Source organism: Helianthus annuus, chromosome 17 (assembly GCF_002127325.2).
Source record: "Helianthus annuus cultivar XRQ/B chromosome 17, HanXRQr2.0-SUNRISE, whole genome shotgun sequence".
NCBI lineage: Eukaryota > Viridiplantae > Streptophyta > Magnoliopsida > Asterales > Asteraceae > Helianthus > Helianthus annuus.
Window position 1 is genome coordinate 91,759,209 of NC_035449.2, and position 17,772 is coordinate 91,776,980.

Here is a 17,772-nt window from a genome sequence, read left to right on the forward strand (position 1 = left end):
TGTGTTCTAACCGAGGCTTAAACCATGAAAGAACCATGTTAAACCAACCCCCAAGTCTCATGGAGAGGATTTAAAGCAACAAACAACAATTTTACTATTCAGATAACAATACTATGAAAAGAGGACTTTATGGGCGGGTCATGAGAACCCAAAAAGGCAACTAAATTGTGTGGGTCAGGCAGGTGAAGCTGATGTGGCAGTCGGAAAGGGAATCGGCTTAGTTGGAGCTGGCAGACGACCGATGCTATCAACTTTGTCCATTTGCTTAGGTGGCGGCCTTGCGGCTTTTGGAAGCAGCCTACCCTTCTTCTCAAACCACTCGGGTTTTAACAAAGCACGAAAACCGAGTTTATTGTAATACACTTTTCTCACAGATCCACCAGCGGCTTCAACTGCTTCTTTTGCACGAACAGTCACTCTCGACACCTGTCCACATTGCGGGCGGTTAAGCGTTGAACAAAAAAACACTGGATGATTTAAAAAATTGTATGTTACAGGTAGAGGTAGCATTTTCAGCCCGTTTGTATGAATACGGGTCAACTGGGTCGTTCCTGTTTTAATAACAAGTAGAATAATAAAAAAGTAAAACAGCCAACAATAATAAAACAGCCAAATGCGTACATCATCCTTTTGTTTATTAATGTTATATAGTTTTTTTATATAGAGCAAGGATGCGTACATTGGGCGCATGTAAGAGCCTCGTGCGCCGAGTTTGCTCTTAGTTTTTTAAAATTATGCATACATAAATTAGTTACAAAAAAGATTAGACAGGAAAGTATTGACGGGCCCGGCTGTATTGACCCGCACATAAAAACTACCTGTTCTAGCCCACTCCGATTCTGACTTTGCAATCATAGTTATCGATGGCGAATAGCGACAAGGAACCTATAGGCAACGTAGCGAATAGCGACAAATAGCGACCGCTATTTTATAAATAGCGATTATACTAGAAAAAGAATTTTGAAAATTTTTATATGAATATTACATCAAAATACCCTTGTATATATGATATTTTACATGTATATTTAACAAAAACCTATAAATCCAGCTATTTTATAGCTATATCTAATTGATATTAACATCAAAAAAAAAAAAAAAACTGTCGCTAAGCTCGCTATTCATCGCCATAACCAACATAGCGACACATAGTCGCATCGCCATAAAGCGTGCTATAGGGACCGCTATGGTCGCTATCGACAACTATGTTTGCACTCAAAGTCGGGATAACTTTAACTATATCAGATTATCATCGAGTAAATAAAATAGCAATGGGTTTTTAGTAATTTGCGGTCAAGAATAAATTTAACTAGTGGGTTACACCCGCGCTACGCGGCGGGCGGTATCAAGTTCAGTTGGTATCGGTCCGGTTCGTTTCGTAACCTGTACAATACCGGTTAAAACTTAAAAAAAAATTACACACACGTTACGTGGCAGCGGTACCGTTTCGTGACCTGTACATTACCGGTTGAAACATAAATAAAAACACGTTACACCTGTGCTACGCGACGGCGGTACCGACGTTTGGTTGGTGTTTTGTTTCATTACGTGTACAATGCCAGTTGAAACTTAAAAAAAACACACACAAAAAAAATAGAAAAAGACAAAATAGTTACATACCGCGTTATGCGGCGACGGTAGTGTTTCGTTACCAATACCGGTTGAAACTTAAAAGAACACAAAAGAAAAAAAAAAAACCCAGAAAAAAACAAAAAACTCTATTCATCCCAACGTTATAAATTAATATATATAAGTAATTACATTTCTTTCCCATGAGAACTGTAACTTTGTACAGTTATATCAATTAATGATCGTTCAACACAATACCAATTTCAAGTGTTAAAACTGCAAGAACGGCATAAACACTTGTACCTACCACCTACTGCTTTAACTGTGATACTTAAAACGGTTATATAACCACATAAGTACCTCTGTTTCTCTCTCCCACTAATCTGGACAGCAGATCGTACAAGTGATATTTAGTTCTCTACTTGGATTTTGTTCTTAAACTATGCAGTTAATGCGTAAAATATCGGATATCGGTCAAGGACCGATATTTGAGGTATAGGTTATCTCGGTGGGATATCGGTAATTTTAATATCATACAGAATTTATATATATAGAAATTTAACAGTAACAATTCAGTGATATATCGGTCAAATGTCAGTGATATATCAGTCAAATATCGGTGATATATCGGTTAAATCGCCGATAATATCCGTACGCTATTTGACACCGATATTTTACATGGGGACCGATAACCGATATATCACATTGGTTTTAAAAAGCGAGAGGCGCGCAAAAGCGACGAGTTCTAAAACCGAGGCACGAAGCACAAAGTGCAAAAGCGGTGGGCTTTTCGTACCTAAGGCGCAAGCTAATTATATATATTTTCTATATATCCCATAGGTTTTTAGCTTTCTACCCAAAATATAACTATAAGTAAGGTATTTGTATGATTTTAGCTGCATGTACAAGCCAAAAAAAAAAAGCCAAGGTACAACAGTTAGATGCATAAAAACGCCTCGGGTACAAGAGGCGCACGCCCCAGTCCAAAAAAGCCCAGAAAATCCCAAAAAAGCGCGCCTTTTTAGGGCTTCTTGTAATTACTCTAGGCGCTGAGCGAAAAACCCCAGGGTGTGAGCCTTGTTGAGCCTCGTGCTTTTTAAAACCAAGTATATCACCGACATTAACTGCATTGTTCTTATATGAGCACACCTCTATATTAATTATTATCACAAAATCTTTGTAATAAGAGTAAATTGCTAAAATCGACCCTGACGTTTGTTCACATTTGCTAGATCCATCCAAAAAAAGTTCTTTTCACATAGGAACCACTGAGGTTTCAAAAAAGTTGCTAAATCCATCCAAAATGACTAATACCCTAAGAATACTAAGTTTAAAGAGGGGTAATTTAGTCATTCTCTTAATTTATTTAATTTATCTTTTTTTTAAACAGGTTAAACATCCAAAATGACTAATACCCTAAGAATAATATATTGTTTCTATTTTGGTATATTTGGCATGTATTAACTGTTTCGATGGTATATTTTTGGGTTTCATTGTACTGGCCAACGCTGCACAACTGCAGCCGTTCGTTCTGCACGACAGCTGCTGTTCGTTCTGCACAACAGCTGCTGTTCGTTCTGCACAACTGCAACTGATGTTGGTACAGCTGCAGCTGTCTTAGACGCTAAAGAATGGTTGCTAACTGTAGACAGATGGGGTGTTAAGGGGCTGCACACTGGGTTACGCTGCACAGCTGATATGGGTCAGCGCCTAGACTACAGCCCCATCGTTACGCTTCCACATTGCCTAATTACGCTGCACAGCTGATATGGGTCAGCGCCTAGTTGCGCTGCACAGCGGGGTCAATAGAGTACAAAAGAAGTATATCCAAACAGTCTGCAGTGAAGGTAAAAACCTTCCGCAAGGTAATTTCGTTCACAACGGGGTCAATCAGGGCGGACCTACCCTTTGGCCAGGGTGGGTGGCCGCACCCCTTGAAAAAAAAAATTCAGTGTATATTTTAGGCAAAAAAACCCGATCGCACCCCTTGAAAATATGGTTGAACACCTCATCCGCACCCCTAGCAAATAATTTCTGGGTCCGCCACTGGGGTCAATAGAGTACAAAAGAAGGGTAACGCGGGTAAGGGGCGCGGTAAAAAAGGCGTAAACAAGGACGTGGTGGACTTGAGAACACTCTTAACATTGGTATCTTAGCTGCTGTCCTTTGCATATTGCCGAAAACAAGTAGCAGCTGCATATAGCCATCGAAAACTATTTTGCATTTTGCATATTGCCAAAAACTAGAAGTAACTGCAACGGAACAATTTATGTAATTAATCATAACATGCTTTGTTTTGATTTTTTGTTACTTTACCACAAACATAAATTTACGTTTTTAACTTACTGTATATACAAAATAGAAACAATATATTATTCTTAGGGTATTAGTCATTTTGGATGTTTAACCTGTTTAAAAAAAAGGGTAAATTAAATAAATTAAGAGAATGACTAAATTACCCCTCTTTAAACTTAGTATTCTTAGGGTATTAGTCATTTTGGATGGATTTAGCAACTTTTTTGAAACCTCAGTGGTTCCTATGAGAAAAAAAAACTTTTTTTGGATGGATCTAGCAAATGTGAACAAACGTCAGGGACGATTTTAGCAATTTACTCTTGTAATAATGACAAAAACAAATACTTTTAAACCAGAAATCATAAAAAAGAGCGATTACAATTTCCATGAACCAACCCCATAAAGTAAATACTCCAATTTCTATCATATTCAGATGAAATTTATAAGTTGACAAAAGAAAAGATATGAGAAAAGAATTACCTCAAGATGAATTGGCCATTGTATGTGTTCGGCACCACGTCCCATCAATCTCACTCCATCTCTTATTTGCTTTCCTATTGCTCCGGTATCCTATTTCAAAACACAACGATTGGCACTTAATCTAAAAATAAAAGATTAACATGATATAATAATACCTTCAAAGTTTTCATTGTGATTAGCTCCGAAGAGTCGATCTTCCCTGCATTGATCAGCCTGGCAATCTTTCCCAAACCAACTGGCTGCAAAACAAATGAGAACCTTTTGAACCATATGGTTTCTTTACACAAGAAGCCCGGCCCCTTTAAAATTACAGTAAAATAAAAATGAAAATTGTTGCAAACCGTATTGATATTATATTAGGTTCCTTTTGTTTTTCTTCATTTAAATTTGTAGTTGATTTTGATCCTTAACATTATATTCCAGCTCTTTTTATAGTTAAATTTATTCCTTTGTAGCTGAGTTATAAAAACGATGACACTTAACATACAAGCAGGTCGCAGACAGATCAACACAACTAACCTGTTTAATAAATGTGTCCGAGTTACACTTCAGTATTTTTCCACAAAAAAACTAGCCATGTCAGGTTTGGTTCCATGGGCGAAGCTTTTAAGGGGCGGCCGACCCCCCGAACTTTTCGCGCAGTAGTGGAGAGTATGTAGTTTTCGTATAGAAATTTTTGGGTATATACGTTTTCGACCCCCCGGTTAATAGAAAATTTTAGGTCGCCCCCTCGATCGGAAATCTCAAGCTTCGCCACTGTTTGGTTCTATTCTATGTTGTGCTATAACTGTTAAATATAGCTGCAGTCCAAGGATCCATTGTGTAACATTCTCGTTTCATCATTTAATACTTTTGTTCAAAAGCGACCCGTTTCAACCCAAACCTATTATAGTAACAACCCACTTTGACCCGAACCAATATGACACTTTTTAAGTGGCCCGTTTCGACCCAAACACAATATGACCAGTCACCCAATAGCACACACACCCTCCAACACTCACTGGTCTTTCTAGTTTCTACCAACAAAAGCACCCATTTTGATTTCTTAATGACCTAACAAACAACTTAACTTCTAGTGAGTAACATCACCTAAACTTAACTATCAATCTCATTTCTTAAATCAACTTTAAATCGAAAATAAAGAATAGAAACTGACCTGAAACTCAAGGCTAAAAGGGTTCTTAAACCCCCTTTTGGGCATTCTACGCCTCATAGGAGTCTGCCCACCTTCAAACCCAAACTTATGAGTCCCTCTTGCTTTCTGCCCCTTATGACCCCGACCCGCAGTCTTCCCTTTACCCGACCCGATTCCACGACCCTTTCTTGTCTTCTGCTTTGTCGCCCCTTTGTTGTCCCTCAAATCATTCAAACTCAACAGACTGTAAGCTCGAATACCCTGAACCCCAAAGGAATCAACAGATTGATGATGAATTGGGTTGTGTAATGAGTTTATGGTGGGGTTATATGAAGTGGGTTTGGTGAAGACGGATGCATTTCTGATGGCGTTTGATATCAGAGATGGAATTCTTCTTCTCAACATTGTGAGGGTGATCAAAGATACTGATTAGCCAGCCAACTAGTGAATGTGAAACATACATGTAAACAATAACATCGATCAGATTAGGGAAAGACTACAAAGTGGGCTTGTGGTGGGTTATAGAGTTGGGCTTTTACTTAGCTCCTTTTATACAAGTAGGGTTTCGGCCACCCGCCACTAAGTCCATTAATTCATTGGCATCTTACTTACATTACGTACTTAAATACTTCATTACAAATTAATTTCGTTTTGGGTTGAATTCGATTGTGCCAACGTTATATGTACATTTTTAGAACAATAAAACAACGAGGGACAATGTTATTTGATTAACCAAAATAAAATTTGAGTAGGTCTTACATTGAAATAATTAGATACTCTATTTATTTACAAGAACACAACGACGGACCATGTTATGATTCTTAAACTATCTGTTTTATTCTAATTGTTTATTTATAATATATTTTTAATGACTAATTCACACACCCCTTTTAAAAATACTTAAAAATATATACTAATATTTAGGGGTGTTTATCGAATCGAATATCGAATTTTTGAATTATTCAAATAATTTTTTTCCCTTGAATTCGTATACAATTCGAATTCGATTCGAATTCGTATTCGAAAAAAAAACTCAATTCGTATTCGATTAAAAATTCGAATTCGAATCGAATTCGAATAAATTCGATTTAATTCAGATTCTTTAAAAACATGTAAAAAACTATCAAAATGAAACATAAATTTTAAAGCAGTCATAAAGCACGGTATCACATTAAAAAGTTCCAAATAAAGTACTATATGTCTAAATTTCAAAACAATAAGTCGGGAATAACCACTCCACATTACAAGTTAATATTTTTAGGGTTATAAATCTATGGATAGATTTTTTACTTAGGTTTTAGTTATGGGTCATGTAGTGGGTTTGGTAATGGATAAATTTTTGGAAAAAAATTAAAAATAATTTATAGTATAGCTTAATAAAAGTTATATATGCATTATATATAAAAATATCAAATGAAAATGTATAGTTTTTATTCGAATTTCAAATCGAATCGAATTTGAAATTATAAATTCGTATTAGATTTACTTGACTCGAATTGAATCGAATTCGTATTAGAATTCTTTTAATCGAAACGAATTCTTGATAATCGAATCGAATTTAAACGAATTTCGAATCTTTCGAATTCGAAACGAATTCTGAACACCCCTACTAATATCCGACATGAGGCCATAACCTTAATATTTGGAGACTAATGCATTTACTTCACACACTGATAGGATTCGGTTCAATTAAAAACTACCACGAGTTGTGACAACCATAAAAACTCCTACTTCTCGCGTAAGTTGGGCCACCATTCTTTTGCACAAACATAAATGAAAATCTTATAAATACATCTGTAAAATAAACAAAAAAAATTGTCAAGTCGATAGTTACGCCTAATGTAAACTTTGTTTACGGCGATGTACACTTTTTACATCACCAACAAAAATTCTCACAACTAGGGTTGTAAACGGAGCGAACGTTCAGCGAACCGTTTGTGAACCATTCGACAGGAAGTTTGTTTATGTTCGTTCGACTGGCTTAACGAACGAACACGAACAAAAAGTTTTGTTCTGTTAGCTTAGCGAACGAACACGAACACAGGTCTCATTTGTTCGAATGCGTTCGTAAACGTTTGGTAATATGTTCGGTTACGTTCATTCATGTTCATTCGTTTATATAAAAAAAAACTTTTATCTAAACATATTGAAAACTTAAAACCCTGTTTTTTCTAAGTTAGCTAAAATTTAGACATTATAAGACATATTTTTGGGATAATTATGTCTAGGTTAGTTATACTTTGAATAATTATGTTTGTTAACCTTGATTTATCGTTTGGTGGTTGTGGTAAACTTCTTGGGTTTTGATTTATCATTTGATGGTTGTATTAAACTAATTATGTCCAATGTTTAAGGATAACAATGTTTTTATTTTTTATTTTCAAGTTAAATGTTTATTTATGTTCGTTTTTATTTGCTTGCGTTCGTTTGTGTTCGAGACTATTGTTTACGAACTGTTCATAAACAACTAAATTTCCCTAACGAACAAACACGAACATAAACATACGCTCGGTATGCGTTCATGAATAGTTTACAAACATGTTAATTTCCTTAACGAACGAACACAAACATAACCTTGTTCATGTTCGTTCCGTTCGTTTACAGCCCTATCACAACTCATTATGATTCTCATTTTACCCTTTCCCCACATTGATATTAAAACATTTATGTTTTTTCTTTAACCTTTTATCATTATTTTGTATCTTCTATTTCTGTATTTTATTTATAAATAATTTTTTTATTTTTGTTTTTAAGGAAAACATTTCTTTTATAAAAACTAGGTCTATACTTCCGTGCGCGTTGCGCAGGGGACCGCTGAGAAGAACAAAAAAAGAAAATGTAGAAAAAAAATTATACGATAACCGAAAGAAAATCAACCAAAAAAATTTTATGGTAATGATATTGTTCGTATGAAACCCGTTGTTAGAGATGAGCAAATGGTATTGGGTGCTGGTACCGAATTTCCCGAACCGAAAGATCATAAGTACCAATTCGGTACCGACTTTTGGCGTTCTTGGTAATGGGCCGCTACCGGTTTTTACCTTCATATACCAGTACTGTAACCGGTATTTTCGGTACCAGTACCGATTTGGTATCGTTTGGCACCGAGCTCATTCCTACCCCTGAAACTAAAAAAAATCATTAAAAGTTGAAGAAAATCAACAAAAAAAAACGTTGTACGATACCATTGTCTGTACGATACCAGTGATTAGGGATGAACAAATGGTACTGGGTAGCAGCACCGAATTTCCCGAACTAAAAGATTTTCAATATCAACTCGGTACCGACTTTTGACGTTTTTTTGTACAGGCTGGTGCCGGTTTTTACCTTCATATACCAATACCGAACAGGATCGTACCGCTATTTTCGATGCCAGTTAACACCAAGCTTATCCCAACCTGTGATACTAAATAAATCATTAAATTTAAGTTAAAAGTAAAGAAAAGAATTATTATTATAATAATTATTATTATTATATTAATATATATACAATTTTGGGTGGGGTTCGGCTACAAAGTCTAGTTTTCCTACAAAGTGTACAAAGTCATAAAAAATCATAATTTCAGCCATAAAACACACTCAAAACTCACAATAACAAAGTGAAGATCACAAAAATACAATATACAAACCCTAAGAGTCCATAAAAACTTCAAACACTCCATCGTAGAAACTATGAATATAAAACACAACAAGATAATCAACATAAAACACACTAATGTTAGTCATTCGATAATCAAAGCCTTATCATCCAAAACACAACATAAAACCCACAAATATAGCGTTTTAGTAATCTATACTTTGTTATTTGTGGGTTTTGAGTGTGTTTTATGGTTGGCATTATGGTGTTTTATGACTTTTTACACTTTGTAACCAACTCCCATCCTATTCTTATAATATATTAAAATCACTATTCATTTTAATTGGTTTATCTTTTTTATTTTAGTTTTTCTTAGTGTCAATCAGGCATTTTATTTTTTTAGCTTTTTTTATAAATATCTTATTTTTTATTTAAAAAGAGTCATTTTTATATACAATAAGAAAAATTATATTATATTCTTTTAAAAAGTAACACATGTGTTAAAGTTTGTTTTGAAATTGTGAAACCATTCAAATCGATCATTGGTTTGATTTTACCGGTTTGATTTTACGGTCGATCTTTTATTATTAGAGAGGACGGGGTGGTGCGTGAAAGTATCACGGCCACCATCCATCACTCGTTATATCGGCCGCCGGTCATAACATTAACGCGTTAATGTGCAACGAAATCATATTTCCATTATTTTCTTTACGCGTTATGGTTTGGTTTTGTGAGTGGATTTGTTGGTTGGGGGAAAATTGTTGGGTGTGGTGATAAGTGATGACCACCCCCACTAAAAATGGTTGTGAGTGATGGAAAAATGGTCGATGACATGACGAAACTTGATTGGTGCTTGTAAGTGATAAATTCTATCACTAGTGAACCACCCCCCTCCCCTTAGCTTGGTTTCAAATATTTTAAAAACCCTACGAACGCTTTAGTCGACAATTTCAAGTTTCTTAAACCGAATAAAATCATAACGTGCTGTAAAATTAAATATATATATTTATTTAAAATATTGTATATTACATATTAGGTTTAACACAAATAAAAATGGTTTGTATTCAATTGAAGGGTTTTGACTTCAGTTTATTTTCATTTTTATTTAAGAATCCACAGTTCGAACATTGCTTATTGCTCATTGCTTATGTTTAAAAAAAGCATTCATAAATTGTTTTTTAATTGAAAACTATGCCTTGTTTGATTTGTGAAATTTAATGGAATTAGAATTAGAAAACTTTCCATTAAAACTTGTGTTTGGTTAGAAAAAAGGATTTGAAATTGGAAAACATTCTCTCATTTGATGGAATTCAATTTTCTTTCTTACAACCCACGGAATTCAAGCATTCCAATTGAGGAGTTGTTTGACAATATTTGAATGGTTAAGTGCTGAACCAATGAGAGGTCTGAATCATTAAGTGTTGAACCAGTAATAAGTAATAGGTTTGAACCATTAAGAGCATGTATAATGTTTAACCGTTCAGAGCAGAGCAAATGTCTGAGCAATTCAGATTAGAGGTCTTAACAATTCAGACTCTGTATAAATCTTAATCATTCAGAGGCAAATGTCTGAACCATTCAGACATCTGCTCGTGAAACAAACAATCTAAAACATTAAGCACTAAACCAGTAAGAGGTCAAGAGGTCTGAACCATTAAGAGCCTCATTAAAAGGTAAACAAACAACCTAGAATGTGTAATCATTGCGTAAAAGCCCCAAACTTCTTTTTCATAATTTTATACCAAAAATGGTGAAATCTAAATTTAACCAAAATCATAATACAATCAGAAACAAAATGAAACCAAAATTTGTTTGTCGATGTGAGAAAAAGTCTTTGATAAATACTTCTTTGTTTTCCTCCCTTAATTTCTTATTTTAGAAATAATACCATTGTAAAATCCATCTAATAATCTTCATGAAATCTCCAAATCGACGTTCTGTAGTTATTGTCTACGCATGAATCATTAGAGGATGGATGAAGAAATCTAAAATATATCGTTTGTTGTTACTCGTTCCGGTTTGTTTGGTATCCAAAATTGATTATTTCTTCCATATCAAAGGTTCCATCGATGGAATTGAACAAATCTAAATTCGATGGTTTTTTCGTTCAAGTTTGTTTGAAATCCAAAATTGTTTGTAACTAGTAAATACGCCCGCGCTTCGCAGCGGGTTTCGCGATGTGTAAGTTATTTTGTGTTAGCAACTTGTATTAATTTCAACAACACGCTAATATTGGCTAACAACGCCAAGGTAAGCCATTAACTACTTAATTGACAATATTTTGTTCAATCTGAACTGATGTTGTAACAAAGGCTAAAAGCTCATTAGCCGTGGTTGCGCCAAATGTTCAGAAAACACTTTCAAGTTTGAATTTTGCTTTGTCTCTCCTCACTTGTTCCATGAAACCTGCCATTGCCAAAACAATCAAATATCAAAAGTTTGACCTTCTTGATCATTGCTTAATACATATGAACATTTTTGGTTTGTACATTTTGGTAAAAAGGTTGTACTTTCTAAAAGATAAAATCCCATGATAATCTTGAAACAAAGCATTATCTCTAGAGCCAAAAACTTTTCGTCCCCAGTTTGTTGCTTCAAGATTTTCCTCCAAATATTCTTCAAGCATATCAAAGCTTACTTGATTTTCTATAAATCCCATTTGAATAACCCTAGAAGTGTGTTTTCATCATAAGCCTAAAGGTAAAAATTGTTTAAAAACAAATTCTTCGGAATTGAACATAACAAATTAGTACACCAGCAATGTATAGCATTAAATTACAATTCAAGGATTCACAGGACAAACCCGATACTCGAGCCAAGCTCTAACACATTTGGTTACATAAAAGTTAAAAATACTTCTTTGGGTTAATTGGTTCCTCGTCCGCCCTATTATAAAAAGTATTAATCTACACAACAGTAGAATAAAAGCTTAGAATCTTGTAACATTGCGTCAGAAATTGCGCTTGAGAAATTTGTTTCAGTATTTTGGAATTTGGATTTCCTAATTGATAATGGATGAAAAAGATGGCGACCCTTCAAAATTTACATACAATCTGCAAAAAGCTACAAATATGGAAGAAACTCAAAATCTTCAATCCCATCATGTTCCATTAATTATAGCATTAAAAAATCTTATCAGGTTTCAAGTTTTAATCCAGGGATTAGAAGATCACACAATCTTGATTCTTCCATGGAAGTTCAACATTTAGAGCCCCAATAAAACCTTGTTTCATGATCCAAATAAACGATTAGAACACCCGATTTATATAACAGACATATAAAGCATTTCATCGAACATCTTACCTGCATACAACACCAGTGGGTCAAAACCTATAATAAAAGCAACAGATGAGTTTCAGAAGAGGAAATAAGGAAATAAAAACCCTAACATAGTAATGGTATCAAGCAGCTCAAAACCTAGACCACCGTGATGAATGTCGGAAAAAACGAAGCAACAGGGTCGGAACTACAGAAAGGGGGTAGAAGACGAAGATGGTCCCAAATCATGGTAGCCAGCCATAGGCCGTGGCCGGATCCCCTTCCGTTCAAGCTCTCTCCCTCTCTACGTCGATTTGGTTCTCCGTCTCTCTCTCTTGCTTCTAAACCCCTCTAATTATTTATTGAACCAAAAAGAAATCATTGTGTGGCAGTACGGTAAATAAGGTCCAAAAATTGGACAATTTTTGTACTGTTCCTAAGGATCGACAGGAATTGTTATTATAGATAGATAATATGAAATTGGTGAAGATGCAAAGATAAATCATCGATGAAGATGCAATTTTTACACCGAAACCAATTGACAACTCGAATCAAACCATAATTTAAGGAATATGAAGAATAAAATCAACCTAATGTTAGTTCGATGGAATTCTCGAGCCCATTTTCTTAAAAATGTAAACTCGATGAATTTTATATTCGAAGGTCTATCGGTGCAAAGGTTAACACTGGAAGTGGCGGCTAAAAATGGGGAAAGAAAGGCTAGTTTTGTCATTACATATTTTAAAATTTCAATTCCTTTTGTATCTTTACAAACCAAACACAATAGAAAAATTCATCGGAATTAATTCCAATTCTCTCGAATTCCAATTCATATGAAACATTTCAATTCCTCTAGAAAAATTCTACGAACCAGACTGTAACATCCCAAAATTACTAAATTCAATTATCATGTTTAACTGAGGATTTATATATTATAACTAGGAATGTTTTAACCTAGTTAAAACATTAGTTATTTACTAGTTGTGTTATGTGGGTTTTAACCAAACAAATAACTAGTAAAACTACAAGGACTACATTTGAACATGTGGCAAACTTCATTGATTAAAACACACACAAAAAGAGAAAGCGTATGTATGTGTGTCGAGATATAAAGGTCTAATGATTTAATCGCCATAAGAATGTGTACTGATGATTGTATAAGTGTTTATGATTATCATATTTGTTGTTATATGAAGTATTTGATGTATGACATGTTTGGATGATTATCCAAGTATAAGGTGATGTCGGTTTTAACCTAAGTGTGAAAAGCCCCAAATTCATGTGTAATAATTAGATGTAATAGCTTTTCTTAACTGAATTTAAATGTTAATTGGGTTCCTAGTGAATGATTGAACTAGTCGAGTTTAGATAAAGTGGTAGAAGTTAGCAAGCTAAGCTGATTGAATAGCTTGAAAACGATGCTCACCAAATGTTCAATAAAATGCTTAAGTGAAAACTAGTTGTTAATAGCTCATGAAAAACCTTGGTAAGAATCCTATGAATGATTGTTTGCAAGTATTAATGAAAGGTTATGAATGTTTTTGTGTCCTAACAGTCACTCATGTTGTAAACTATTGGTAACTCAAGTGAGGCTCCGTGAGGCCAAGCTGGGAAAGACACTCATCTCAAAGGAAAGCTATAAGTTACGCAACTATATTGTTATGTTTTTACTATATCAAATTGTTGTTGAAAATGCTAAATGACATACTAGAGAGAATTGATTTAAGGGTCCCTTTTTGGGATTAAATGGAAGAAAAGTGTTTTTAAACAAAAACGTATCAAATGGCATGTTAAACCGAAGTTTAAATGACCTATGGGATCATACATTGGCGAAGCTTGACCCCCCCATTTTTTTTCCGAAACCGGGGGACGAAAATGTATATACCTAAAAAATTCTATACGAAGTTACTGTTCATAACACTACGCATTGAAAAGTTCGGGGGGCGGGCGCCCCCTCCCGCCCCAAGTAAGCTGCGCCCCTGGGATCATAGAAGCGGAGGTATTGCCTAATGGTAATAAACATGGTCATCGATGATGGCGAAAATGGATGAGAAGGATGGTTGACACTCGTGCTTGTTGAGAATCACGAGTGGCAAACCAAAAGGATCGTTTGTGGTCTATAAGGCCATAAACTAAACGTCGGACATGTAAAACCAAGGTACAAACGACTCACGGGGTCGTAGAAACCAAGGCAACCATGAGTTTAATTGTGGTTGGGAAATAATATGAAACTTTGATAAAAGGGTGTGAAAGATTTAAGCTAAATAGCTCAAAGTCTCATAAAGGGTCGATTTGTGTAAAATACCAAATCGAAAGGAATAAGTGAATGTGATGTATTGCAAAATACATCGGTTTCCTGTATATAGTTTGTATAATTTCTGAGTAACATTGTGTCGTTTTTAGTTTACTTTTGTATATTATTCAGTCGTATTTGATTTGCATGTGTCTGAAGCTAAAAGGGGATAAAAATGAGACAAATTGGATAAAACCGAGCCTTCGGGCGAGTTGTAATAGAACGAGAAGTGAAACAGAACGAAAATCGAAGAAAATGACCCTGTCGCATAACGCAACATGGATGGAAGACCCCCTTGCGTCTCGCGAGGGGAGCAAAAGTCAAAGTCGGTCAACAGCCCTATCGCGTCACGCGAGAGGAGAAGGTAACACTTGTCGCGTCGTGCGACGGGGCTTCAGTTCGCGTAAAACATGTTTAGGGTTCGAGATTTCGAAAGGGATAATATAAAAACAAATTTTAGACATCATGATGGGGATACAACATACCTTGAACGAAAATTATAACCCTAAGACGAACGGAGACTGCTGGAGAGTGTTTTGGAGTGCAAGCAAGGATAGAGATCAAAGCTTGAAGCATCGGGATCGAGAAGTGTCGGGTGTTAACATTCAATTTCTCTTTTTCTTAGTTTTCTTGTTTCTTGACATGTCTTGTGAACTCAATTTGATGTTTTCTTACGCTTTCAAGACTATGTTAGGCTAAACTTATAATCACTACCTAGGTCAATTGATGAATACCATGTCTTAACTATGTTTCTTTCGATTTATGGATTGAATTGTGGATTTTTAATAAATTAACCAACTTTGGTTTTAATGATTAGATAATCATGCGTATTTAATCTTGTTTGATCTTTATCACATGTTACATTTACGTTTTTGTGGACATCTTCCGTGTATGAATGCAAGTTAGGTTGTGGACTGTGTGTTAGCGATTAGTTTACGGTTAATTATGCATGATTTTCGTAGGAATTGTGATTGAATTTTGAATAGGATTAAGTATTCTACCAATCTTAGTAGTTGTGAGGTGAGAGGTTGTCGGTCTGTCTTTAGTGTTAGATTGCTAGGGTTAGATACTTTGTGAGAAAATCCCCTTAGTTTCCCTTTCACTATTTGCTTATCGAGTCTAATCAAGAATCCTTAGTTACGTGTGACTTTCACACTGTGCAGTAGATTGTCTAGAGGGTACTTTGTTATTACAGTAGGAAAGCCTGTGAGGGAATCCTCTAAACCGGTAGTTTAACGGCTTTTAGGTTTCCATAGGTTTCTTCTCGAGAAGGGTTGAGGGTCCTTTAGGTTATCCTTTAAATTTAGTATCATAAGATCCCGGTTTCCACAATAATTCTATAACCAATAGAACGTGTCAATCATGTGTAGGAGGCTGACCTAGGTAGTGTGTTTCTCATCATATGAATTCGTCTGCAATTAGTTCGTGTCCGTGTTAGTTTTATTTAATTTTAGTTTAATTTAGTAGTTTGTTAGAACCCCCCCCCCCCCTCAAAACAACAAAACAAATTAGTCAAGTCAGTTTAGATAATAATAGTAATTGAGTCTATTTAGCATAATTAGTAAAGTATCATGGGTTCGATACTCGAATTTACTTTAGCTGTACTGCATTGACCGGTACACTTGCCGGTTGTGTGATTTAGGTTTAGGTAGAGTCGAGGTTTATATATTTAAAACTTAGAGTGTTGGTTTAAAGTTAATTTAGTTCGTTTTAATTAAACCACTTTGAGCACTTCAGAATGTTAAGGATTTGTACAAAAATCAACCATAGTAAAGATTGTGGTTGGAAGAAAGGAGGAAGATTTAACAAGAAACTCGGAGGCATGAGCTAAGATGCGAAACGCCTCCTAAACGGGTCGGTTGGGTAATAAGCGCCAGACCGAATAAAGAAAATGAAAACTTAAAAGACTCAGGGTTAGGTAGTGTATTTGGACTTATAAATATAAGGTAAAAATGTTAAGATGAGAAAAACTGAATCTGGGTCAAGTTTGGATGGAAATAGGTGAAAATTTTGGCAAAATATGGCTAAGGGTAAAAATTGCTAGCTCTGGCAAACTTCTGGAAAAATCGCTCTCCTGCACCACGCGAGGGAGAGGGCTTCCTCCTTCGCGACGCGTGGAGGAGCCAGTCAACAAAAGCCAACGTTTTTGTTCTCTCACGCCATGCGAGGGAGCCGGGTTGCCCCTCCTTGCCATGTAGGGGAACCCTGTTTAGAAAAATTGTTTGTTCAAATGTTTTTGATTGCTAATAATTCCGATGAAATCAAATGATAGGTAACTACGAAGCTAAGACCCCAAATAAAGATCAAGCCACGCCAAGAACCGAACACCTTCCAAATGCTCGGTTAGCTTCCACTTTTGTTAATATGCTTTTGAAATGTAAAACAGGTGGATTCACATTTTAAATTGAATCATTGCTACCTTGTGTAGCTTATGTTTTAAAGACAATGTAATCTAACACATACGAACCCTAATAAAGAGGTCCAACCCTAATATATTCCTCTTTACGATATCAAATGGAAACAATAATTCAAACTTCTTTTATTCTTTTCTTTTAGAATACAACGTATAGAGTGAATTGTGTTGGTGCGTTAGAAGGATAGCAGGGTGACCGTGGTATATGGTGATATCATAAAGACTCTCTTAGTCAAGTGGCCATTCAAAAAGGCATATTTAACATCAAGTTGATGTAAACATCATTGATTTAGATTGGAAAGGGAAATAATGATGTGAACTATGGAAGCCTTGATAATCAGGCTAAATGTAGTAGTCTAACCTTCGAACTTAAGTAAACTTGGGCCACCACACGTGCTTTAACGCGTTCAATCGGGCAATTTGAGTGATATTTGGTAGGATATACCCATTTAGACCCGACAATGTTACATGGATAAGGACGAGGAACCAAAGTCCATGTATTGTTTTGTTTAAGGATTCCATTTCTTTATGCATGGACGCCACCCACTTAGCATTTTCAGTTACTAATTTACAGCCCTTAGGTTCAGTATCTGTAAGTAAAGAGATAAGAAAATAGTGAGTTGAGGGTGAGGCTAGGTCAGCAAAATGTTGTTTTTTTGCATGTGTGATCATGGGATGAACCGAGCCATCAACTTGTTGTGGGACTAGATTTGGGTAAGCCTATTGCTATGGAAAAGCGGGAACAAAGTTCAAAA

General features: G+C 35.4%; 1 protein-coding gene across 1 annotated transcript; it reads right to left on the reverse strand.

The window, feature by feature from the left end:
• On the reverse strand, positions 1–5,987 carry LOC110921005 (50S ribosomal protein L15). The gene is made up of 4 exons (XM_022165268.2): positions 5,498–5,987; positions 4,497–4,580; positions 4,342–4,431; positions 1–426 (listed from the first exon to the last, which is right to left on the reverse strand). The coding sequence occupies exons 1-4, from the start codon at positions 5,879–5,881 to the stop codon at positions 175–177; spliced, it is 810 nt and encodes a 269-aa protein (XP_022020960.1). The 5' UTR covers positions 5,882–5,987; the 3' UTR covers positions 1–174.
• Positions 5,988–17,772: the final 11,785 nt, after the last annotated feature.